General features: G+C 42.9%; 1 protein-coding gene and 2 long non-coding RNA genes across 4 annotated transcripts in view; 1 reads left to right on the top strand and 2 right to left on the bottom strand.

Annotated features, from left to right (window-relative positions):
- Nucleotides 1-1,997, bottom strand: part of LOC148687514 (uncharacterized) — a 35,783-nt gene extending 33,786 nt beyond the window's left edge. The window contains exon 1 of the long non-coding RNA XR_015945845.1: nucleotides 1,859-1,997. This is a non-coding gene — a long non-coding RNA (uncharacterized LOC148687514). The remainder of the gene's footprint in view (nucleotides 1-1,858) is intronic.
- UPP2 (uridine phosphorylase 2) lies at nucleotides 1,852-27,016 on the top strand. The gene is made up of 7 exons (XM_035131882.3): nucleotides 1,852-1,990; nucleotides 9,389-9,506; nucleotides 12,393-12,551; nucleotides 17,276-17,390; nucleotides 19,034-19,243; nucleotides 23,122-23,268; nucleotides 25,798-27,016. Exons 1-7 carry the CDS (start codon nucleotides 1,938-1,940, stop codon nucleotides 25,965-25,967), a joined length of 972 nt encoding a protein of 323 aa, XP_034987773.1. The 5' UTR covers nucleotides 1,852-1,937; the 3' UTR covers nucleotides 25,968-27,016.
- On the bottom strand, nucleotides 11,932-23,186 carry LOC148687513 (uncharacterized). Of its 2 annotated transcripts, none has more exons than XR_015945848.1 (3): nucleotides 23,094-23,186; nucleotides 12,959-13,047; nucleotides 11,932-12,033 (listed from the first exon to the last, which is right to left on the bottom strand). It is a non-coding gene; the product is annotated as an uncharacterized LOC148687513 (long non-coding RNA). The 2 variants fall into 2 exon arrangements; XR_015945846.1 differs by lacking the exon at nucleotides 23,094-23,186 and adding an exon at nucleotides 15,156-15,239.

Raw genomic sequence — 27,016 nt, 5'->3', positions numbered from 1 at the left:
AAGAAAATCTTCAAACAGGCTTGTTCACACAGACTTGGATCTTAAAAGTCTGACAGGGAGATTGGTAGATAAATGTAGCAATGGAAGCCAGCAATATAAAATAAGTAGCTGGTCTATTTTATCTGCACACTTGTAATTTCTTTTTCTTCCAGTTTCATGGTGTGTTTTTCTTTTTTTTTACTGGCTTGTTTACTTTCGTCTTAAAAGGCCACCAGGGACCACAGAAACCCTGCTACAATTCTTTCGGTTTTCATTCTTTTGGTACATTTTTGAACCAAGAACTGCATTGCAACATTTGGATAAGAGCAAAGTCGGAAGAAAAATGATGTTGGGATCCACACAATAGTCCAGGAGGTGAATATCAGGTGTGTAACCCTCAGGTGAGACATTATCTAGCCATAGCCCTGGACTTGACAAAGGAGACTTAACAACAAATACACCCCACTGCCGGCGCGGGAACTGGCTCCCGCTCACAACTCCTCCCCTCTGGTAGGAGGAGAGGCTTTAACAAACTGGAATATTCTGGTGACGTATTTCCATGGAAGCAAATTGTTAGATCTTCCGTAAGTCTTGTGAATGGGGCAGAAGCATACCTTCCCTCCAGTCTGTTAAAGATTATGTAAGCTAGGTCCATTGAAAGCAGAGTTATTTACTAATTTGTTTACAATGCTTTATACCACTTATCAGTGAAGTCTCCTGGGAAGTTTACAAAAAGTTATGAAAAAATAAAATACAAAAACACAGTCAAATAATATACAGTATTTAAAATAAAGGGGACAGGCTGCATTTTTGTAAAGGCAGTAAAGACAGGCTAAGGTAAGGTCTGCTCTAGAATGCCAGTATTTTGCGAGAGGGATTCCATAGCCTCCTGGCCCATTTAGGTTTGTTCAATTAAAGTGGATTAAAGCAGTATGGCTCTCTTGCACGCGCACACACACACACACACACACACACACACACACACACACACCACTTCCAAAATAAAAGCTGACTTCTGGCAAAAAGGAAGATGATGCAAAAATGCATTAGAAAGTGCGGGGAAGTGTGACTTACTTTACATCTGAGTAAGAAAAGATTTTACTCTGATATGGGAAAGTGATTCACACCCATATGACTGTCCAAAGGCAAATCTGAAATTATGGGTGTTATTGAAAATCATCTGGAAGTGTTGTTCTGATTCAACATAAAATCTCAGAGACAATATTTTGAAGTTTGAAGTATTTTGAAGTATTCTTCAACCTTCTCTTGATCTTTGGCCTTTTTTTGTGCAGTTCTCAAATCAGCTGTGACTGAAAGTTCATGTGGAGGCCTTGGCTTTGTTTACGCACCAGAAATGGAAAGCAACGCGAGTTAAAATCTAACTTAATGTTTGTATAAAGCTCGGATGTTTAGCCACTGATGCTTGCTCGGTTAATCCCACCTAATGTACCTTTTAAACCTTGTTTATCACATCTACCTTAGATATTTTTCTCACGTGTAACGTGCTCACGTTTTACGGAAAAACAGGCAGAACCCTTCAGGGTGCCTCCTGCAGGGGTGGCTGCCAAACTGTAGATGTGGGGCTCTGGCCAAGGAGAATCGCACATGAGTAGCAGAAGGTTAACCAGCCCTGGCCTGTTTGTCTTGCTAAGCCTGGTAATGCAAGTCCAGGGAAAGTCCAAGGAAAAGGCCACACCTTCAAAAACAGCCAATCTGAGGCTATGGGCGATCCAGGCATAACTTGCAGCTGGAAGAGACAAGCTGTTCTACACCTGGTACATCAGAGAATAAACAGTGACTGGGACCATTCCTCTAAATCATTTGGAAGTAACAGATAACAATATATCATTCATATATCTCAGATAGCTGCTACAAATACTTGTGTGCCATCTCGTGTTTTCACAGGATAGTCTTTCCTTTGTGTCTGCTTCGGAGTTGTCCTGGGAAAATTGGAAACTATGACATTTCTTTTAGCTGGAGCCAGCAAGACTGAAATGAAAAATTACAATGGGTAAGTAATTCACACACCCAGTTCCTAAATAATTTCCCCAGGTTTGTCTGTCTGTCTGTCTGAGATACCAGTGTAGCATGACTGTAAACAGGCAAAGTGTTGTGTTTTGCAGCATTGTGTACTGTAGATCCAGTCCTTCCACAGCTCTTATGAGCTACTCCATACAGATTATTCAGCCTCATTGGGCATTCTTTAAGTGAACACTTATATTGTGCAATGATTTTTAGCTGTGCAATGTAATTCCTACCTCCCCACATGCCCCCTAAATCTGCTGCAGAGAATGGGAAAGGGGGCAATGGAACAGATTTAGTAGGTCTATGGAAGGAGGGAATGGTAGAAAAGGAAGGGAAAGTTACACTGTACAGCTAAAGGTTGGTGCACTAGTACTATAAACATTTAGTTGAATACCACCCATGATTTATTTATTTTTAAATTATTCTGATGTATTAAATTTTGTTTTGATAACTAAACATGGACTTGCATTCCTATATAGTCAGCCATTTCCATTTGCAATTATGATTGGAGAAAGGATGCAATCAAAAGCTCTTGCGTCTTTTGACTTTAATCAAGGTGATGGGGCAAAAAATATTACAATAATTATAAAAGAGGAGGTCCAAACTAGGTTCAGTCTAATAAACAAAACATATGAATGTGCTTCCCTTTGCTAAGTTTAGTAGGAAGCAATGATTTTAGGAGGAAGGCCTGAAGCAATAATTAGCAATTCATGTGTGGGTAGAATGATCTATTGATTGATTTGCTATCACAAATTGAAAGATTGAAACTATGGGGTTTCAATTAAACTTTAAATTGATCCTACCCTGTGCGAAAGCTGCCGTGCTGAAAATATTACTCAACCAATGAACATTCCTTATTTCAAACAAAGGATGTGATCCAGAAATGTTCCTAATTCACATTTGCTTTGGGGCTTTTGAAGTTGCATTTCCTCAAGTAGCTCTTCAAACTGAGCCACCCAAATTAGTTTTTATTTGATACTTACTTTTTTGGCATTTATTTTTACCCCAAATTTCTTCCATGAGGGAATCTCAAGGTAACACTCAAGAATCTTATGCATAATCTACTGTATCTCCTTTATAAAATCCTCTTCTAGAAACCAGGGGGGCACTGAGAAAGAAAAAAATTGTTTAAGGTGCATGTGTTGTTGCTTCAGTGCATGTAACATTTCTGTACATTTGGTGTCATTGGCCCAAGCCTGAGACAAGACAGGCACCCTCCCTTGCTGAGCTTTAGGCACATGACCAAGGGCTTATCCACACTGGATCATGAAAACCTCCCCACCCCAGACCCTCCAAGTGTCCCTATTTTCCAGGGGCATCCCTGATTTTGAGAAGCCATCCTGGTTTCTGATTTGATCCCGGAATGTCCCACTTTTCCTTAGGATGTCCCTATTTTCATTGGATAAACATTGGACGGTGTGGAGCTATCCGACCCATGAGCCATCTAAAGGGAATCCTGTGCTGTATAGGGAAGCTGTTGTTTTTAATGTTTTATTATTATTTTATATATGTTGGAAGCTGCTCAGAATAGCTGAGGCAACCCCGTAAGATGTGTGGGGTATAAATAGTAAAATTATCATTATGGAATGGGGCGTTCCTATTTTCATCGGAAAATGTTGGAGGGTATGCCATCCCAATGTTGTCCTGGACCTTTCCCCTTTAAATGCAAGGTTTCTCAATCCAGGCCAAGGATTGAAAAACCCCACATTTAAAGAGGGAAAGATCTGGGACAATACTGGAATGGGGAGAATGTCGTGGGGACGCCCCTATTTTAATGCAGAGTCAGACCAGTGCAAATCCACATTTTGCTCTACCGTGGACAAGCGGTATTGTTCCATCAGGTATTTTAAGATAGTGTTTGGTTTTATGATTAATTTTTATTGTTTCATTTGTGGTATGGTTTATTTTAATGCACACTGCTTAGAAATGCCATTGATTACGTAGTCTATAAATGTCTTCAATAAAACAAATGGAGTGGGTCATTTTCCTAACAAAAAACCCCCCTCCTTGTGCTCTTTTGCCAAGGAGAATAATATTCTTTACCTACCAATTCTTCAAATACAACCTCAAATCTACTTCCTGTATTAAACTGTTGCAATATTAAAATTGTTCATGATCTGGCCAAAGTAAAGAACATTAATTTAAGTGGAAGAGGTTTAAACTGAACTCAATAGGATGTGAAAGTGGTTAACTTTGCTGGATAGTGACAAATCAGTTGCTTGGTTGAAAGGAAGCTGATGAATTAAACTACAAATGTTAAACTAATTGGCAACCCTAATATAATATATGCATCTTTTAGAATTTAGGGTAATGCAATGGAGATAACCTTAAGTATTTGGGTCTCAGTCCAACACATTTATGCACCTTGGCTTGTGCTATCCACTTTGAAGTAATTTATACTTTTGATTACCAGTATCTTAAAGCTGTGAGCAATCTCATATACACACTTACCTGGGAGTAGGTTTCACTGATCTTAATGAGACTTACGTCTGAGTAGAAATATATAGGATTGTGCTTAAGTCCCTCCCATCATTATACTCTGCAATGTCAGGTTTACTATTTGAAGATTCATTCTTGGCAGTACAACAGCAAATGAAAGATAAACACAACCTTAAAATGCTTAAAAGAACCCTGTGGAAATAAATTTGCAAACATGGAGCTGGGTGAGGAGAGCCAAAACATGTGAAATATGCAATGTTCAATGAGCTCCAGTAAGTACTACAAGCATTACAAAATTTCATCAGATTAGAACAGGCATAGGCAAACTCGGCTCTCCAGATGTTTGGGACTACGATTCCCATCATCCCTGACCACTGGTCCTGTTAGCTAGGGATGATGGGAATTGTAGTCCCAAACATCTGGAGGGCAGGAGTTTGCCTGTGCCTGGATTAGAACGTAAGACAAACTCTGCAGGATCTGACCTATCAAGCTCAGCATCCCATCTCCCACTGTGACCAACCTTTGGGAAACCTACAAACAAGTCACGGGGAGGGCGGTAGCAAGAAGTGACTCAGCCAATGGGCTGGAGCCACAAGACTAGTTCCCCAGCAGCAGCTGCTTTCTGGGAAAGTGTGTCTGTGCCCCTGTGCCCACCTCCAACTTCCCTGCTACCTCATCCCTGCCCCCCGCCGGTAAGTGGCAGCAACACTACTGCCAGAAAGCTAGACTTGTGACTCCACTTCTCCAGGCTGGTATTCAGAGATATAGGGACTCTGTCAATGAAGCTGGCATATAGTCATCATGCTTTGATAACCACTGATAGCTTTAAAAGGGGGATCAGACAAATTTACATAGGCTATCTAAGTTGGTGGATATCACCACACCTTGCGGTAGCAAGTTCCATAGCTTAACTACACTCTGTATTAAAAAGGAAGTGCTTGCTTCTGCTTCTCCTGAATCACCCATCATTCAGTTTCATTGTAGGACCCCCGGGCTCTAGTATTATGAGAGATGAAGGGGGGGGAGCTTATTTCTATTTTCCCCACACCATAAACCTCTGTCATGGCCTCCTTCCCTCAGATTTTGCACTTGCTTGCTTTGAACCCCATTTGCCATTTTTGGAAACAAGTTAATAGAAAAACTTCCCTTAGAGATTGCAACCGGTCGCAGTGGTGCAACAGTAGATATGCAAAGTCCGCCTGCTGAATTATTTGGAAACGAGAAGCTTGTGGGGGGAAGGCAGCTGCAGAAGGACCCAAGAGAGGCAGCAGAAAGTTCTGGCAGCAAAACAGAGACAGGTGCTGGCACGGCAGCCAAACCAGAATGAATCGCAAGGGCCAGAAGAGCTGGGAGGGAAAGGCTGGTGTTTGTGGGTGGATTAGGGTCAACAGTACAAATGCCTCTTGAACAAACGGACTATGGAAACAATGGAATCCCAGCTAACAATATGTTACCTCCTACTTTGCCATTCACTGGTATGTTTTCAGCCTATTTGTTTCCTGTTGTCTGATGCCACTTGGTTTGTTTCATGTGATCAGCTTGCTTCTGTCAGTTCCAACAGAATATTTTCCTTTTTCTGAAAGGTCCTCAGAGCAAGGACCTGCAGCTTGTACTCTGAATACAGCACCATGCATACTGAGAGTGGTATACACATATGGATAGATAAATGAATAAATAAACAAATGAATCTTATTTGACCTGTCACCAAGGTTCTCTCCTTTTCTTGCCATTTTCATTATTGTGACGGTAAAACTCCATCCCTTCTGTTTTTATTCTCTCTGGATCCATCACCTCCCTCCTTTCTGTTTCTCCCTTCTTCCCGTTTCCTAGCCTATACTCACATGTGCACCCTCTCTCAAACACCAAACAATGACACCTTTCTCCTTCCACCTTCTCAGCCAAATATTCACCCCATTTCTCCTTTTCCAAAACATCTACACCTTCCATTCCAGTTCTGCTTTCCCAGGCAGCTTCTTTCCCGGGGGCTGAACACACACACACACACACACACACACACACACACACACACACCAGGCAAGGAAGCAGCCAGGCTGGCTCACACACATAATCAGCATTTCCACTTTTCTCCACTCCAGCACTGAGGTGTGGTTGGTTGGAAATATGCCTCTCCCTAATCTTTAGAGAGGCTTTCTAAAAAGCAGGCAGAGGTTATTTTACCTCCCCAGCTCAGTGCTAAGCACCACGGTTCTGAGATAAGAGACAAAACCTCTGCCTCTTCGGGAAAGAACAGGCAGAGAGCTCACCTCCTACCTTAGCACTGTGGGGTTCTCTCTTATCTTAATGCTGTGGTGTTTAGATTGGAGATAAGCGATCCCTTTAACTACTGTAATGTGGTTGGCAGGTAGGCATGGTTTGCCCAAAACAGCCTGGTGGACCAAATGGGGAAGCCTGGCAGGCTTAAATAGGCTGTTCTACTCCCAAGAAATGTATATTCAGGATTAGAGTCAAAGCTGCACACGTACTCAATAGCTTAAATGCCACAGCATGCAAATGTTTCGAGAGTGGGAATCGGAACTGGCTCGATCACCTAAGAAACCCAAATATTTGCTTAAGACAATATCTTTAGGATTGCCAGTGAAACAGCAGGAGGTCCAAAGGGGGGCACCCCAGGACCTTTCATGCCAAGGGATTCCCAACACCCTCTACAATATGATTTAAGATCCCATAGGTGCAAATAACTTTCTATCCAGCCATTTGAGGCAAGGCCTGGTGTTATTAGGAGCAATTAATCTGTATATTATTATAGTCCATATATTTAAAGGTCAAGTGAAAGCCTAATTTCAGTGAGCAGATTAATCCAGTGAAGCACTGCTCACTTGAAGAGCTCTCCTCCATTGTGATAGCTAATCCATGACTGCCATTTTTTAAAACAAAAACAAAAACCCAAGCTATTCATTTGCAGCTGCCACTGAATATTACATATAGCTCAACAGAACCTTCATATGCTGAGAAAGTATGCCACTGGATCCAAGTTGCTGGCTGACAACAGCAGAGGAGGACTTCCATGCTCAGCTTGTGGGCTTATAGAATCATAGAATCATAGAGTTGGAAGAGACCACAAGGGCCATCCAGTCCAACCCCCTGCCAAGCAGGAAACACCATCAAAGCATTCCTGACAGATGGCTGTCAAGCCTCTGCTTAAAGACCTCCAAAGAAGGAGACTCCACCACACTCCTTGGCAGCAAATTCCACTGCCAAACAGCTCTTACTGTCAGGAAGTTCTTCCTAATGTTTGGCCAGATGTGGGAAATAGGATATAGAGCCATGGTCTGATCCAGCAGGGTCCTTCTTAGGTTCTTACAAGATAATTTTGGAATACTGCAGGAAAGGCACTGCCACAGAGAACTTCCATTTTATGGAATTAAGGAAATCAAAGGCATGACGTTAAGGAGGCTGGGTGAGTGACCACTGACGGAGGAAGAGGGGTGCGGGGGGAGCCATCGCGGCTGCCCCCCACCCATGCTGGGCACCACGCCCCCAGGATGCCCCCGGGACGTGTGCCAGCCACGCCCCTGCCTGCTCTCTGCCCCCTAGTGCTGGAGCATGAAGCTCTATCACTGTGGGTGACCCAGAAACCCCAGATCTCCCTCTCTGCCGATGAAGCAGGAAGTCCAGCCACAGAGTCACATGCAACAAAGTTGTCCTGTTAGCACAAAGGGCTTCTGCTTACACAATGGAACTTGCTCCTTCTCACTGGTTGCAGCTTTTATGGTAGTGAATGAACTCTCAGTAGTGCAACATCATGTCATGTGTTATATAGTACTAGATCAGGGGTCCCCAAACTAAGGCCTGCCAATCCGGCCCGCGACGACCCCTGCCGCCCGCCGCCCGCTCTTACGGCGCGCAGCGCGGCAGCGCTCTTCCGGGTCGGGGAAAAAGCGCCGAAAATCCTTTGTGCGCATGCGTATGGGCCTCTCCCGACCCGGAAGAGGTCATTTCTGGTGCACTTCCGGGTCGGGGGAGGCCCATACGCATGCGCACAACGGATTTTCGGCGCTTTTTCCACCCTGGAAGCGCGCCGCCGCGCCAGTAAACGCCCATGCGCACGGGCGCACACTCCCCCGCCCGCCGGCCCGCACAGGCACGCGCTCCCCCGTCCTCCGGCCCGCTGCGCGATCGGCACGGTGGGAACCGGCCCAAACGCCGGTAAGTCTGGGGACCCCTGTACTAGATGCTACAAGAGAAGAGGAAGACAGGGGCGAGTGTGTTTAGCAGTCTCCATAAATCCTCCATATTATGTAGTTCTGGCCAGATACTTTCGTATAATGGGAACTCCTTTATAACACGGGCTCTATTTTCAAAAAACAGTTGAAACTATTGGATAGTATCCAACAGAATAGTTCCCCTCTTTCTCCTCTCCCTATAATTCTCTCCCACACACACACACCGCCGCTATGCCTCCCCAAATCTGCTCCAAAGGGTTGCGGGGAAACCTAGAACTGAAATTAAACTTGGAAAAATGAGAAACCAAGAGAAATAAAAAATAACAGATTCACCCACCCTCAGTCACAAAGGGGTCTAAGGCAGCCACACAACTTCATTCCAGAGGGCAATCACAGTAGCAACACAATTTATCTGGGAGTGTACGTGTAGGGTGAAATCATATTTTCTGAAGTATGAAGTATATAGTGTTGGAAAACACTGAGAATTAGAACCTTTAGGGAAGAGGCCTGCAGTCAGCATACCAAACGGAGAACAAATGCACATTTTCTGCACAAAAAATCAATCATCTGGAAAGAGCCTGGCTTAGACCCAAGTCCTTATTCCTTCTCTTTGGGCCTCAGCATTATTAATATGTAACGAGGTAATCTAACAACTTGCATGAAATTTAGGGTTGTTGTATATTATTTCACAGTTTCCTCTTTTGTGCTTCTTTCATTGGAGTGTGTGTTTTTCCCCTTTCTCTCCCTCCCTCCCTCCCTAGGAATGGACTTGTTTATGTTATGAACCCTCACTTGGATTTAATGGATGAAGATATCCTTTATCACTTAGACTTAGGGACCAAAACGCACAATCTGCCAGCCATGTTTGGTGACACGAAGGTAAAAAATAATAATAATAATACAGCTGCAGCATTTCTAAGCACCTTTCATTCCTGCTGCTACTTCTCTTCCACATCTTTTACAGTTTCCTTTTATCATAGTGGCTTCCTAGTTCTTGCTACAGAGATGACTTAAAGGTCCCACAGGAACAGAGTCAGTGCCATTCTGCAAAGCAACTCAGAAAGTCCGCTGTAGCTACGGTTATGGGCAATTACCCTTTCCTTCTCAGTAAAATAAGTAGACTGGGGAAACTAAACCTGTTTCTGGTATGATGAGCTAAATTCTTCCCTGGGGTAGTTGCACTGACTCCAGTTCAGAAACAATTCATTGAGGAATTTGGCTCGTCATTTTATAATTTCAAAGTTCGTGCAATTTATTATGAGGAAGGGAAAGGGTGTTGCTGTAGCATCTCAGCTGCAAAAGCTCTTAAGAGCGGTGCTTGAAAAAGAGCAACCTTCATCAAGAAGTGCATTTGCTCACATGCAGAGTTCCTGCAAGCAAAACTCGGGGTTTAAATTCAGAAGTGATGAATTCACAAATAAAGGGAAGTGTTAGAACAAAGACGGCTGCCTTCTGCCAAGTCCAATATCTGTCCATCTAGCCCAGTATTCTCTACCCTGACTGGCAGCAGCTCTCCTGGGCCTCTGGTAAAGGATCCTTTATAACACATGCTACTTAATTTTATTTTTTAATAGAGGGTTGAATCTGCAACCTTCTTCATGGGCTGCAAGTGCTCTTCGTCTAAGCCAGGCATCCCCAAACTCCGCCCTCCAGCTGTTTTGGGACCACAATTCCCATCATCCCTGACCACTGGTCCTGTTAGCTAGGAATGATGGGAGTTGTAGTCCCAAAACATCTGGATGGCCGAGTTTGGGGGTGCCTGGTCTAAGGTATGGTTCTCTTTGCATATTGGTTGCTATGAAAATTAAAGGTGAAAATTTTAAGGCTGCTCCATAGCCAAATTCTAATTGGAAATTTGCCCCTCAGAACTCACTGCCCCGGTAGTGGGGAGTGGGCAAAAATTACAAATAATTAATTCCGTTTATCTTTGGAATTGTGAAGCCAATGTTAAGCACTTTAAGTCCAGCTGATTTCACCGGGAGAGTTAAAACTTGCTGAAATGTTGTATTTCACTTTGGCCACAGCCACTGGCGATGGAAGGTGGAGGCAAGGGGGGCGCACCGCCCCAGGTGACATCCCTGGGTGTGTGTGTGTGTGTGTGACAAAGTCCCCTCCTGGGTGGATCGGCGTGGCAGCACTCGCACCCCCCGCCAGGCAGATTGGTCCTGCGCTGGTCGCACTCCAGGCGGTGAGTGCTCGGACGCCTGGCGGGCGGCACTCACACCCTCTGCCGGGTGAAGCTCACACCTCCCACTGCCGAAATCTGCACATGGTGCCACCGCTGTGATCCCACCACCACGATCCCACTGCCGCAATCCGTGTATAGCGCTGCTGCTGCGATCACACCGTCATGCGCAGATTGCGAAGGCGGGATTGTGGCAGTGGCTCCATGTGCAGATTGCGACAACGGCGCAGATTGCGGCAGTGGGGTCGTGGCGCCGTGCACGGATTGTGGCCCCATGGGCGGATCATCCCACCCCCGTGGATGGATTGTTCCGCCCCCTCCCCTCTGGGTGCCGTAGCTGATAGCTACGCCCCTGACCACAGCATGCCTTAGTTAGTTTCAGCTTTAACCAAAACACTGGCATCAAACTGCAAGGCTCTTTTTAACATTTGGAGCAAAATACAAAGCTGAAGTAACTCGGGAACCTTGTAACTAAGGAGGCGAGCCTTTTCTTTATTGGACATGATTCTCTGGGGTACCTACAGTGAGTTGCACTAAGCACTTGGGATTCTTAATACGGTGTATGGTTAGTGTGCATTTATGAATTAAATCATTTGTGAATCAGCCATTTAATTTCTGGTTCCGTATGACGTTTTTGTTCACATTTGTAGTTCCTGGTGTTATCTCTATAATTCCGTGCAATTCTTGTCATTTTAGTTGCTGCTGTTGAATAAGCAATTAGACCGCACGCTATTTCAGCATCTGGTTCTACTTTGTTTTCAGAAGGAATAAGTACTAACAGTTTATATTCAGTGCCCACATTAAAAGGACAGTCAGCCAGATTTACTTGTAGCTGAAAGTTACGGTCGCTTCGTATCAGGTATTTGGACTGGGATGGGCCTCAATTACAAAATGTATACTGTATATATTAAACACCAGATAGGAAATACCAAGACATGGGTTTTGGTGATAATTCTTGTGTCCCCCCCCCCCTTTATCCTTTTAAAATACAGGCAAAATTTCATGGACACTAGACATTTACAGCAGACCCAGATATATGAAAGTTAAAAAATAAATCTTACATCTGCCTCTCCTCTCTCTGATAGAACCATCTGATAGAACCAGAAAGATGACACAACGCCGTCATTCCCATGCTCACATTTCATTGGCTACCACTTGCAGAAGCAGGGAAGCTGGAAGGGTGATAATGTCAGGTCACACATTTTGATCTACTGGCTGTTCCTAGACAAAGAGGAGGAGCTGGTGCTGCTTTCAGAAAACAACAACCCATGCCTCTCATAATACTATGCACCTCATTTCATGATAAATAAATAAGGACAGAGGAAACTGAACAACTTGTTCTCCTAAAACAAAATATGCCGGCATATTTTAAATCCGCAAGATTTCCTGTGATAACTGAGATAAAACCCATTTCCATAATGCTCCTTGCATGCAGCCTTGCATAAATGGGCCAGGCAGTCTATGTATTTACCCTTCTTTTCCAGGCGTACCCCACTTTGGCTATAAAATCGTATCTTATCGCCAGTGCATGCCAAGTCTCCGTTGTTGCTATGGCTGATAATCTGATTATTTATTTCCAGTTTGTCTGCGTGGGTGGGAGCCCCAACAGAATGAAAGCTTTTGCTCAGTTCATGCATAAAGAACTTGGACTCGAAGGAGATGGCAAAGACATAAAAGATATTTGTGCCGGGACGGACCGATACTGCATGTACAAAGTCGGGCCGGTGCTCTCTATCAGTGTAAGTATGTTACAGGGCACCCAAAACACTTCCATTAGTGGCACAGCAGTAACTGACGACTTTAGCGCATTGTTCACATCTCTTATTTAATATTTAATGTGGATCTAGCAGTTGCGAGAGGCACTGCAATGAAAGGCTTTATAATCAAGGGACTTCGCAAGAAGCCAAAATACAACTGCTACAGCATGAGGAACAGCTTTTCAGGAATCATCCTTATTACACTGCCCAGCCAGTGACTTAGCCTTGACTGGCAGGCAGCTCTTTGACGAGCAAGAGGCTCTTTCCGTCTTTATGCTTTCCACTATTTCTACTGGCTCTGCCAAGAACGCCTGAGGCCACATTCTGTAATCTCTGCACATCCCTTGAGTGTTAAACCAGAAATATGGGAAGCTAAACAAAGTGGTTACCTTGAAAATGCAGAGTCTCTGCTTCACAGGCTTGCAGACCAGCTCCTGGTATGTGGATTGCACGGCCCATGCTGGTCCCTGAATGGTCACTGTTTGAAGTATGAAGAAGGAAAGGGATGAAGTCGCAGGTGCATATGCAATGGCAGGGTTGGATGTGCTCTAGAGCAGGGGAAGCCAGCAAAGTGTCCTTCAGATGTTATTGGACCCCATCATTCCTGACTATTTGCCATGCCGGCTGAGGTGGATAGGAAATAGTACAACGACTTTTGGATGGTACCATGTCGGCTACCCCTGCACTAGAGATTCATGCATGCTTCTTCAAAGCCAGTAAACGGATAAGCCCTGAGATGCAGGTAGAAAACCAGGAATGAGCAAAAATGGCCTCTCAAAACTTTCCATGCTAGTTGTGGGCAGCCAAACTGTGTGTGTGTCTGGCACGGGTAATCTAGGAAGGGGAGAGGTGAAATTTTGGAGAGAGGGAGACCTCTTCTAAGAAATTTTGGTTCACTTAATGTTGAATGGAACTTGATGAGCTATAAGAATGAGACTTGGAAAGGGTATGGGCCCAAGCCTATTGTTTTCTTCAGTAATGTTAGAGTGGTATTAAATATGAAATGCAGTTTCACCCAGCATTCATGAATGGAAGAACTGGGGCATCCATTTCACCAAATATTCTGCAAGGAAATTCTCCACTAGTTTAGTAGGAGCTCAAAGACAAAAAACCAAACCAAAACTGCACAGGAGGATTGGGGAGAAAGAACTTGTGTTAGTCAAGTATTTTAACTTCAATGGGTCTACTCTCTGTATGACTAGCATATGCTGGATTGGTAAATAAAGGCATTTGTCGCTGCCATCATACTACATTTGCAGTGTAGGCATGTAAACACTGTCAATGCTAGTCCCTATGAAGCCTCCCAAAATGTAAGGTAACTATTTGTCCTTCCAAATAAAAATATGCAGAGGTAGTTGTCTAATCCCTTTTAAAGCTGTCTGAGGTGGTGGCCTTCAGCACACCCTGTAAAAGCAAATCCTATAACTTTACTATGCACTGTGTGAAGAAATACTGTACTTCCTGTTGTCTGACCTGTATTTTCCACCTCAGTTCACTAAATCGCCCTGGGTGTTAATGTTATTTGGGGGCAGGATTCTCTCTAACCACTATCCCCACATCACAACCCACTATCTTATCTGCCCTTATTCACCATTGTGTTCAGTGGGGTGTGATCTCTAGTAAATGCGCTTAAAATTTCAATCATCATGTCCCCATAAAATAGGTCAGAATCCAAGGCCTAGTATTGTTAAACTGAGTCACCCAAATTACAAGTTTCTTGAAATTCCAGCAAATTTCTCATTTCTGAGTGGGTACCTTCCATTTTATAACTAATTTAGCAGCAATATCTCTTTCATTCCCTTCAGACACTTCTCGAGCAGTTATTTCCAATCCGATATTTCAGGCATTCGAAAACGCTACATGTTTTAAACTTTAATATGCTGAGTGAAAAATTGCTGTGGCTTGTTCTTGCTGTTTCTATAAATTATTTCCCTGTTCTTTGGATACGTGGAATGTAACAGATGTACAGGCCTGCCTAGGAAATTCCCTACCTACATCTTTGCTAGACAAGTGAGACTTAAGATTAATAGGCTGGGAGCACAAAATTCAGTTCCCATGCAAGTCAAAGGGGGTGTTTTTGTTGTGGCATTGAACAGAAGCTGGATCAGTTTCAACGACTATGATTTATCCTACCCTTCTGTCTGAATCATGTTGTATGTCTTGGGATGCCACCGCATATTGACTTTGAAAGGCCCTTGCTCTACCTTATTAACAGAGGAAGCACACATTTTTGTTCAGGTCAGCAGTCTTTAAGGTGAAGTCTTAGGGTCACTTCCTGCAGAACACAGGTGGTGGTGTTTGGAGGAAAACACTGTGCCAAGCATGTACATGCCCCGGGTTGCAATCCACAAGTGACTTGGGATGTCAGAAGCTCGCAGTGAAACCAGCTTCGTAATGTCACCTACGTTATGTACAAGTCAACCAGATTTTATAGCTCTGGGAAATATAGTTTACTGACTTGGGCTATGTACACGAGTGGTTGAAAATGCAGCAAGGTTGCCCACCCCACCCCATGCTGTATTTCAGGTTGCATTTGCACTTGCTGTACACACCGGAGAGGGGATGTCTTCACCCAATGCACATTACCTGATTTGTTTCTCTGTGGGCTGATAACCCCCAGTGAAGCTGCCTGCGCATGTGCAATGGTTGTCTGAACTGTGCACACCTCAGCACACCTCAGATTTACCGCGACTTGCATTTTCAAATCAGATGCAACCTGGTTTGAGGAGTGTTTCTCAAGAAATTGCAGGATACGTTCGGCTAACAGTGGTGGGAGTGCAGAGGGGAAAACAGTAATGCTTACACAGGCAATGTGTACACGCTTGCCTCCTGCACTCATTTAGATGAGCAGTAGCTCCTGCTGGCACCTATTGTAACAGAGGTGGGGAGCCTCCCCCTGCCTGCAGAAGCTGATGACGAACTACAGCACCCATCATTCCTGACCACTTGCCATGCTGGCTGGGATTGGTGGGAGCTGGAGTCCATATTCCCCACTCTTGCACTGCAACACTCTCCATCATCTACTCCACACATGGCACACTTGGGGAAAGGAAAAGAGCTGCTGGACTCAGGAGAGCTTCAGCTGCAACTGAGTGGCCCAACAAATCACAATGTCCCAAGAAGAGAAGCAGCACAAAAGTGTGTGCTGGGCCAGCAGGTGGGCAAGGGAATGGTAAAAGCAAGGCTCCCAGAAAGCTTCTTTGGCACCCTGGTTTTTTGTGAGTGCAGGATTGCACCATTAAGACTGTGAGCTGGCAGGCAGGCAGATCCTGGTTTAAATCTTGCATTAGGTTCATGTTGTGACTTTCCACAATCCACTTTGTTTTCCACCTCAGCTCCCCATCTGCAATATTGGGGAAATAATACTGACCTACCTTGCAGGGTTGTTGCAAAACTATTAAATAATCCATATGAAATGTACTGAACATTTTAATCTATGCACACACACTCTCTCTTAATTATTGGTAGTAATCTAAGCAAGGTTACTATGTTTACATGAGGAGATCTGTCCCACTGAAAGATAAATTATGCGGAACCCTTACAAAATGATTAATTAGCAGCAGAGTAACTCAGTGGTAAGGCAACTGTTTTGCATGCAGAGAGTCCCAAGTTCAGTCACTGGCATCTCCGCATCTGGCTGAAAAAGAGTCGGTTTCAAAATCGTGGGGAGCCACTGCCTGTCAGTGTAGATAATACTAAGCTAGACAGACCAGCAGACTGACTCAGTACAAGGCAGCTTCCTATCTTCCTATGATGATGGGACAAAGAGAGCCAGAGCTTTGGATGGATTTGCAAGCGAACTTCAGTTTTGCACCATGTTAATTTGAATTAAGACTGATGGGATACATCCATACAATACAAATTCTAAGTTGTGCAGTGTTGCCGTTTGATGGTTTGAAAAAGCACTATGTGATTTAGTTTACAAAACCAAAAACTGTTGGAATCAGCACATTTCAGAGCCAATGCAAAGTGACATTCGAGTGCGGTGCAGAATCCGCTTGTAAGCAAACATGAAACATTTAAGGCCCATCCAAACAAACATAAACACATTTCAGTAATGTTTCAGTAATGTGAGAATTGTGTTTAGCTCTGAAAATGAGACTTCAATCTGCTCTACTTTGGTTAGATTTTGCCTCCAGTCCTCCACCCCATTTCTTTTAGAAATAAGATAACCCTGTGTGGGTATTATTCCTGTTTCAGTGTCTAGTTAATGGAATGTATTGGAAAGCTATATTTAGTTATCGCAGTGTTTTGCACTCGCAAGTCATATTGGGTTATATCAAATTTTGATGCAGCAGGAAGAATCTACTGTGGAAGTAGGGGCGGGGAAAGCAGTTTGTGTCCATTCCTCCTCTTCCCTACAGACCCCAGTGCTCCCCCAAAATCTCACCACCACCACCCGAAATGATTTGGGGGTGCTGGGAACTACAGAAGGAAAGGGAACTGGCAAAAATTGCTTCCCTTTGTTTGCTAGCAGATGACTCCTACAAGATCACCAGCGCTAGAATGGCCAACTGGATACTAGCAATTGCTTTCAATGGGGGATAGCAAAGTTCCCTTGGCTGGATCACTCCCCACATATCCACTGGCATAGGCTTCTATTGTGCACCAGTACTTTTATGCTTAAGGTTATTATTTTGTTTTTTTTTAAACCAGTTTGGCTTAGAACGTAAAAACTTATATTGCTTCTCTTTTTTTCTTAACAGCATGGGATGGGTGTTCCATCCATTTCTATCATGCTTCATGAGCTAATCAAATTGCTACACCATGCAAAATGCTGTGATGTTACCATTATACGCATCGGTACTTCAGGGGGATTAGGTGAGCAAAGAATTTTGCTGCTACCAGGCGCAAGAGATGGAAATGAAATACATCTCAAGAAAAGGTCATGTCTTTATGAGGTTTTTGTACTTAAAAAAAACCCAAGTCAACAAATATCAACCTGCTAAGATATATGAAAGATCACAAATATGTATTTTTCTAATGTAGCATCAGCTTGAAAACACAGGACTTGATGTTCTTTTTAAAGTCATTCGGATTTGATTCCCCCCCCCCAACTGACCCAAATACCAACACATATGAGTGACTGATAAAACAAAACCATGTTATCCATATTGTGAAAATGCTGTTCCAATGACCAAAAAATGTTCTCCAAAATCTAGACTCCTGCTTTTTAAAATAAGGATTTTCCATAGAATTAAGGGGGGAAATACTATAAGAATCTTAATGAGAAAAGAAAGTCTCATTGCAAACACCAAATGATAAACTCCCTCTTGAAATTAGTTTGTACAATGAACATAGCTGACCTGACAATTCAGTCCGGGTACAAAGTAACTGACAGTCCTCTCACCCACTGAAAGTTATCTGAATGAGATCCAGAATTATATGTCACTTTTAAAGACCTGATAGATGACAACCACTGTCATGGCCCAGAATGCCCTATATACACTTGATAACTGGGGTGGTAGGACCCAGGTGGCGCTGTGGTTAAACCACTGAGCCTAGGGCTTGCAGATAAGAAGGTCGGCGGTTCGAATCCCTGTGACGGGGTGAGCTCCCGTTGCTTGGTCCCAGCTCCTGCCAACCTAGCAGTTCGAAAGCACCTCAAAAATGCAAGTAGATAAATAGGAACCGCTACAGCGGGAAGGTAAACAGTGTTTCCATGTGCTGCCCTGGTTTGCCAGAAGCGGCTTTTGTCATGATGGCCACATGACCTGGAAGCTATACGCTGGCTCCCTCGGCCAATAATGCGAGATGAGCGCGCAACCCCAGAGTCGGTCACGACTGGACCTAATGGTCAGGGGTCCCTTTACCTTTAACTGGGGTGGTACACATGAGTAACATTTTGAGTAAATGTCTGTGTGTACACAGGGCCAGCTCTAGGTAGAGTCCCGGTGGCACGGGGTGGTAGGGCGGCGGGCCGGTAGGCAGGGCGCTGCGCGGCAAAGCCGCACGGAAGCCATGCTGCGCCCTGCGAGGGCGGGGACGCCGGAGTGAACTCTGCCCCTCAGCGCCAGGGTGCGCGACCTGCTCGAGACTGCCCTGTGTGTACGCCATACCTTTAAAGCACACACACAAACACCCAGCATAGAATCCTTGGAACTGTAGTTTTTTAAGGATGCGAGGCACCAACAAACTACAGTTCTCAGAATTCTTTGAGCAGAAGCAAGGGGGAGCAAGTAGTATAAGTGTGTTTTAAGTGTAAGGTGTGGATGTATCCAATTCCACCTCTATGAAAATTCAGTCACTTCCCTCCCACATGGCATGTAACCTCCTGCCAGTCTATTTCTTGCATAAACTTAGCTGACTAGCCAAATGTTGGGGTATAATTATTATTATTATTATTATTATTATTATTATTAATTATTATTTGTTCATGATCACTGAGATCAAGCTTCCTATAATGTATAATTGTGGGCTTGTTTAATGCAGTCTTTTAATTTTATCCCCATTTCTGTTTTCAGGGATTGAGCCTGGCTCTGTTGTAATAACAGACACGGCTGTTGATTCATTTTTTAAGCCGCAGTTTGAGCAGGTGATATTGGACAAAGTGGTAACGCGAAGCACAGAACTTGATCGAGACCTTGCTGAGGAACTACTTGAATGTAGCAGACAGATTAAGGATTTCCCAACCCTCATTGGCCACACGATGTGCACTGATGATTTTTATGAGGGTGAGTGGGAGCTGCTTTATACACTTAGTGATTCATTTTTTTAATCCCAAACTTAAAAGTGGGAGGTTACGATATGAAAACATTATAAGGTCATGACACGGCTTTGCCAGGTTTTGTCTGGTGCTGTCTATGGGCTTACAGTTACTTTTATCCTTGTGTCTTTTAGATAACTTAAAGAGCAACTCCATACATACATGTGTACTTAGAAGTAAGTACCATTGCACCCAATGGAACTTACTTCTAGGATAAGATAAGAGCCTTAAATGCTGTAAAACAAACAGCAATGCAGTCCTAAAGACATTTAGGACAGAAGCAGTTCCCATTGAATTCAACAGTTCGGCTTACTCCTGTGTAAGTGTGCATGGGATTGCTTCCAGTGACTGTAATCTTGAAAATAAGCTTCACTGAACATAGTTGGACTTACTTAATTCTATGCATGTTTATGCAGAACTAATTTTCTTTACCTGCTTTCCTTACCCACTAGAATAAACTGTAGCAATTTCCCCTTAATTTTAAAGTATTAATGAAATATCATTTCATTACCTTTGAGAACATTTGAGAGGAGCATTCTGCTTCTCCTGTTTTTAATAGAATATTTCTTAAAAGAATTGTTTTGAAGGAAAATATTGCAACAGTTATTTTTAATTCTTCTATGGTTACTTATTATTTTAGATGTGTCATAATGTGGTGAAATCAAATTCAGCCACGAACATTTATCAGATAAATAAATGAATACTGAATTTTTCACCATATTTGTTTCACTCCATGGAGGTAGCTGTTTGAACAAGTGCCCACAGACTGTATATTTTTTTGGTTACTACATAATGTGGAGTCTCATCTGCAAGTGAAAAGAGATCTAAAGGGAAAGTATTATATAGTTGTTAAAAGGAGTTTAAGGTGGCGTACATGGCTTCATAACAACCCTGTGAGGTAGGTTAGGCTGAGAGGCAGGCAGGTCACCTAGTGGGCTTCATGGATGAGTGGAAAATTGAATTCTGGTCTCCCAATTCCTAGACCGACACTCTGACCGCTACACCACAGTGGGTCTAAAGTGCCAAGCATATCAGAATCAAATTTATAAGTTTTCAGTAATGTAACATACTTTCCAAACAATAGCCTGGTTCTCATTTCACAATAAACCATGGTCCACTTGCTGTCCACCATGGACAAAATAAGCCAGAGTCTGGCTTGTTGAGTCATCCAAACCTGGCCTTGTTCGCTTTGCCCCAAGCAACACAACAAGCAATAACCAAGGTCTGTTCTTGGCTCATCGTTCATAGTTAGTTTGGGGAAAACAGCAAGCCAACCCCCTTAAAGAAAATCAGCTGAGGCCTTTCAGCTGGTGTCTCCCCACTATCAGGGGTGATGCTGATATCCATAGGGCAGAGGGCCTTTTCAGCTGTGGCCTCCCAAAGGAAGCTCACCTGACAATGACACTCCCCACCCCCTTGTAGACACCGGGGGGGGGGGGGAGAACCCTTTTATTTTATATATGGCAAAGTTTTAGACTGCTGCTGCTGCTTTTTTCTGTTTTACATTGTGGTTTTCTCATGGTGTATTTTATTTTTTAAATCTCTCTCTCATCACACACACACACACCATGACAGTGAATCCAACTTCCCATTTCTTCCTTAGAAAAATCTAAGGTTCCCTTGATAACAATTGCCCATCCATCCCTCATCCTCAACAACTTGTACGAATTCATTGTCATTCTGTAAGAAACGACCATATCATATTAAACAGTTAAAGTAAAATAGTCCCTTGTCAATAATCATAACATCATGTTAGCAGCTGGATTACACTCTAGTTACTTCCTGTGACAGGATTATAGCTTCCAAAATTACCTTACAGAAGAAAAATGTCAAGAAGTGTGGCATTTATGTAAATAACCATTAGCGCCTCTGTGCTACCTTAGAACCTTTTCTTTGGAGGCAATTAAATGCTGTTTGCAAAGTGGATGAAACAGAATAAATGGAGAATTAATAATCTGAGGCCTATTTATAAACTGTTGGATCTGTTTGCAAGCACAGCCATCTGTGGTTTTGCTCAAGGCCACATTCTATCAAAGCCATTTCAGAGGATTAATGCAGAAATGAAAACACAATGAAATGGTTTGCCCAGGTTTAGTACAAACTGAAGGTATGTGCTTGCCATATTCAAAAATATTAGTTGCAGTTAAAATAAGCACAGGTTATTATGCTTCTCATTAACAAGTGGCCTAACTAGATAGTGTGCTGTTGATGGGATCACCAGTCACAGAGTCTGTTATAAACATTAAATGTCAGGTGTGGGGGGAGGGGACGTTGTTGGTGGCACCGGGAGGCTTATGTGAAAAATCACCTGCCCCACACAGAAATTTGCAATTGGGGGGGGGGCATAATCTCCTACAACATGGCTGCTAAGAAAGCCACTATTGCAATGTGTAGCCAGGCCCTTAGATTCCAGCTTCTACTTAAAACAATAATTGGCAACGCAATCTTATGGATAGCTACGCAGAACTAAGACCCACTGAGTTCCATGGGGCATACTCCCAAGAAAATGTGTAAAGAATAGTACAAATGAGGCAACTGTCGTGCTATTACAATACTTCCATTACACTTGACCCTACTGGCCATGCTGGCTGGGTCTGACAGAAGCTGAGGTCCAACAACATCTGGAGAGCTACAGATTCTAAATTCCTCACATATAGGAACGAAGCGGAATGAGATCTCTTGCACTATACTTCATTTTTATGAGGAACTAAGATTTGGTGGCACTAATTAAAGAAACTACTTCCCAGTGCATTAAATAATACCTCTTGCCATACATATGCAAATATTTTATACTATTTGAGCTTAAAACGAAACTTTGCATTTCAATACAGATGTTCCCACCTTCCCTACACCATAGCTTGGTGTTGTATTTTCATCACTACAGGATTAAGAAGCAGCAGGAGATTGGGGCATATAATGCAAGGGAACGCAGTGCACCACCTCCTGGCTCAATAAGTGTGAAAAGATGTGCTGCTCCAGTTAGGAACGTTAAAAGTCGTGATGGCGAAAGTTACCAAATTAAACCACCTGCTAGCCAGTATATACTAGCTAAGTGGCACATTCTTCTCAGATCAGGTGGGTGGCTATACAACCACCAAATTTCTGCCTCCCCCACCTGTTAAATGTCAGCCAATAAACAGTTCACTGCCTTTAAGCAGAACAGTGGTAAAACAAATAGAGATTGTGTTTTGTGGGCTCTCCAGCATTCACCTTCCTTGTGTCTAAGATTCTTGTAGCAGAAAGTCCCAATTTGCCACTATGGGTTGTATCCAACACTGTGCAGTGCACAAACAAACTCCACTCAGACAGTGGGACTTCCCCTTCTTTCCCTGTGTGTCCCTAAAATTTGCTCTGAAGGGTCCCCCATCCCTCTGGTGCACGTCTTGAGGGTGTCCAGGGGAGAGGAGAGGGAAGCTCCATTTCACAAGCAGAAGTCTGTTGCATGTGTGGAACGACAGCTTTGGATACAACGCTATTGTCTTTTAGTGCTACTGTTGTTTCATTACTGTTCTGTGCTGCTTTCCTCTGCATGGGATAATAGAGCACATTATCCTTAATTTATTGAATCTTCGCCATAGTAATACAGCGTTTTCAGACTCCACATTTTTATATGCCTCTTTTGCACTGTTTTGTTGGAATGTTAAAAAATACATGGCAGATAAGGTATTAATATTTCAATGCTCACACTATTAAAATAAAAAAATTCTGAGGTTTTCGTTTAAGCAGAACGTTGGCAAATTAACTTTGGGTTCTCCTAAGAAAGCATTCTTTGAGACTGCCGTCAACTCTGCCAACACATGGAAGTATAAAATACTTACATTTCCTTTCCTTTTCTTTCCTTCTAAGGTCAGGGACGATTAGATGGAGCGTTGTGTTCCTTCTCCCGTGAAAAAAAGCTGGAATACTTAAAAAGAGCTTACAATGCTGGAGTTAGAAACATAGAAATGGAGTCTACTGTATTTGCTGCTATGTGCAGGCTTTGTGGCCTTAAAGGTAAGACAGAGGGTAGATCTGGCTTTAAATTTGCTTCCCTCCTTTGCAGATGCTTCCTCCTTGCAACCCTCTTCTCTGACAAGCACAAAGTGCTTTTCACTGCACTGTGACTGTCCACCATCTTTAGCTAAAGTGAATAATTAAGGCCCTGTCTTCACTGACACAGTATACTTGTGTCTGATTGAGGGATGGAAGCATCGGTCATTTTGAGTTCTCTCAGTTTCTCATTTTCTAATCTTAAATTCAGTTCTCCACATTTTGCACCAAGCTGCATTAAAAAAAAATCCTCATGAAAATCCACCAGCATTATAAACACATTTTTGTGTAAGCAGTTTTGGTTGACGTACACATTTTTGCAAGCAATTTTCCTAGACAGAAAGCATTGCTTAATGTTATTTTCACTAATATCTTCCTTATCATGCATCCTTCCCAATAATATAAGAACCGTTTGTAAATGTTTTATAGAGAACTGCATCACAGGACGTGGAATAGCAGGATGGCTGTGTTTCTGTGTGCATATCATTTCAGAAAAAAACAAATTTGATAGATTTGACTTGGAATGTGTACTAAAGCGATTTCCCCCCCTTTTTGCCATCCGTCATCTGAATGGTACTATTTCATACTGAAAATGGAGGTTCATGACTGAATGCTCCTTCCCTCCCCCCCTCAAAAAATTATCTGTACACAAAATCACAAAAATGTGTATTTTATTGTCAGGGAGAAAATTAGGCTAGAATCGCTTCCCTCAAGCTCTTAGCACCGCTGTTGAGACCTCAGTTCAAATAAGCAGCTGCATCACAGCAACTGAACTCATAAGTCCTATTCCCTTTTCTGGAATCTGATCCATAGATCCAAGGACTGATACTATCCAAATACTGAGAATTTATTCAAAACCATCATTTCCCCAAAGGGAAAGTCTGGTCTTGGCTATTCAGATTTTATAAATCGATTATATGAGATTGATTGGGATGCATTACACCCAAGAGAGGGAGTGGATTAATGATGTTAGCAAAACCAAAACATTTCAAGCCAGCTTGTGAAAATTTTCTAAGACTTTCATGTCAGTGTGTGTGTGTGTGGTTTCATTTTGTAGTGGCTGCAAAGGTCACTGAGTTCCTGCTGACATTCTGGGGGTTGCATTCACTGTTTTTATTCAAGCTATTTTTAAAAGCTGAAGATATAAAGATCCACTGGTTAGAGCTTACATCTGAACTACTAACAAAAGAATTTCAGGAAGAATTTCTTTGTGCTATGCATTCCCTTCCATATCTCTCTTGGAGGCACAACCCTTTTCGGGTTTTTATTATGGGGTTTTCTTATGCGGCTGTATTAGGGCAACCGAGGAAAATAGGTTCATAATCGTTTACAGGTCACATTGATGACCTCTTCCAATTATAACTGAAGTGCAGCTATGAAGGCTGCCAGTTTCTTTAAGAGTAGTGGCATGGTAAGGAATGCCAAATAAGGGTGCAGTTTTTACAGTCAATAGCTAAGGTGGCAATGTGTGCAACTTTGCAGAAGACCATCTTCAATTTGAAGGATTTACTTTAAAGAGGAACAGCAACAAGAAGGGAGAGCAGGGACCTCGGTGCCCGCCATCAGTTAGCAAACTTGGATTGCAGAACAGTATTAAATTTTGTTAATTAGCTCTAAATTTCCATTGATGACATAAATTAGCATATGTAAATCTGTCTTTTTTAAAAAAAGATGCACCCCCTCCCACAGTTCCACTGATTTACCACAGTACCTCTCCTCACCAAGAAAAACAACTTTTACCTACCCTCACTGATCTATTTCAGTGTGCTTAAGAACTGGAAGATCCAATCTCAGAGAGAGAGAGATGAATCCTCCATCAATAACTAAGTTTGCCTTGAAGATATTTTTTTTAATCATTTGCCAATAATGTTTGAAAAGCCCAAATGATTAAACCCTATTTCCTGTTGGTCTTCCACTCATTTTCCCAGAAGTAAAAAAATGCCTTATGCTTGGGAAGGGGTTAACGGGCACCGGAAAGCCCTTCGCACATGAGAGGATCTCATCAGTTTCTGCTAGGAAATATAGTCAATGGTCCCCAGCTCAGAAATGATGCTCTGCACAGCATTTGCAGCCACGTGCATGGGCATAGAAATAATTTTTTGGGAGGGGGGCAGGACAGGCCTTTTGTTAAGGAGGGGCAGAACCTCAGTCAGCTATGTATTTTTATTGATTGGGGGGCAGCTGCCCCTCTCTGCCCCCCCCCTTGGCGACGCCCATAGCCTCATGGAGCCACTTGTCTGTAAAAGAGACCTTTGTTGCCAACTGTTACCTGCTCCCCTTTCTCAAGCTAAAGCTTTTCCTTTTCCTTCTGGGAGATGTAGGGGAGGCTAGTAGCAAAGACAGGTTGGTTGTAAATAAACTGGCTGCAAACAAATAAAAATATATTAGATTCCAGTCACCATCTCTGGGAAGATTGTGTATGGTCTATGTATCTGATATAAAAAACAAGCCTGGACCTCTTATTTTCCTGCCTCCTGTTCACCTGGCTTCTAGCTGCAGTCGTCTGTGTGACTCTGCTTAATCGGCTTGAAGGGGACCAAATCACAGCACCTCATGAAGTTCTTCTGGATTACCAGCAACGACCTCAGCAGCTGATTTCATTGTTCATCAGAAAATGGCTTGGATTATGGAACCCTAATGGATTATCAGATGATGTCATCTAGAACAGTTGCGAAATGGGATTCTCTCTTTCTTCTCTCTCTCTCTCACACACACAGATTGTCTTTTAAGTCTCAACGTCTAGACCAGCCTGCTGCCCTCCATATATTGTTAAACTACAACTCCCATCATTCCCTGGCCAGGCTGACTTGAACTGATAGGAGTCCAATAATATTTGGAGGGCCACAAATTAGTCTTCCTTGTTATAAACTACTGACAAGCCTTCAATCCAAAAGTCATCAGGAAATTCTAATTCATTGCACAAATATCTGAACGGAGCTCTCTCATGCCATGCATCTGGCAATGCTTTGCCCATGGTTATCAGCTAAAGTAGCCAGTGAAAGTTATCTTTAGTTATCATTAGGGCTGTTTGTAATAGCGAGCCAAAGCTAACTCTTGTACCTCAGAGATTACTTCCCAGTTGACTCAAAAACGAATCTACCGCTCTTGTGTGTTACTGTTGTTCAGCACACCTGTGAAGAAAGGCTAGAATATTATCCCACAGTGGGGTAACATTTCATTTTAGACATCTGTCAGAAATTGATCAAACAGCCTGGAAATGTTTAGACAGAACATGTCAATGTATAGCAGCTCCACAACAGCACAGAAAAATGTTCCTGGTTGATTACACTGTGATCCTAGCTGAATATGTAACACTTTAATGTTGATTTCTACCTGAGTGTTTCAGTAAATACCAGGTGATGAGCTCGATGACAGAGGAACCCAAAAAAGGGAAGGGAAAGGAGGGATTACGAATTCAGAAAATATGATCAGAAATTACTACTGACAAGTACTGTATTCATATTTGCTTGCTTATCTGAACTCACATGATGAATTGTCTTTTTCTAAATGTAAAAAGTGTACCTTGTGCAAGCTTAGGAGTCCAATTCTTTCCATAATCTATTTGCTTTTTAAAGTGCTGTGTGCAATTGCATTTGAGATTGTGCTGCTTTGTAATAAGCTTAAGTTATTTATATACTTCATTGTTTAATATATCACATTACATCTGTTTAACACTTCTGCAAAATTGGTTAATAAAGACTTTAAAAGAGAA

Source organism: Zootoca vivipara, chromosome 1 (assembly GCF_965207765.1).
Source record: "Zootoca vivipara chromosome 1, rZooViv2.hap1.1, whole genome shotgun sequence".
Taxonomy (NCBI): Eukaryota; Metazoa; Chordata; class Lepidosauria; order Squamata; family Lacertidae; genus Zootoca; species Zootoca vivipara.
The sequence above is the reverse complement of the archived record's forward strand: the minus strand, read 5'-3'. Positions and strand labels throughout refer to the sequence as shown.

Excerpts from the sequence above, each read along its gene's own strand:
- UPP2 (XM_035131882.3), top strand. The coding sequence starts at position 1,938 with ATGACATTTCTTTTAGCTGGAGCCAGCAAGACTGAAATGAAAAATTAC. Across the intron at positions 1,991-9,388 it reads GAAATGAAAAATTACAATGG|GAATGGACTTGTTTATGTTA; the intron begins GTAAGTAATTCA and ends CTCCCTCCCTAG. Across the intron at positions 9,507-12,392 it reads CCATGTTTGGTGACACGAAG|TTTGTCTGCGTGGGTGGGAG; the intron begins GTAAAAAATAAT and ends ATTTATTTCCAG.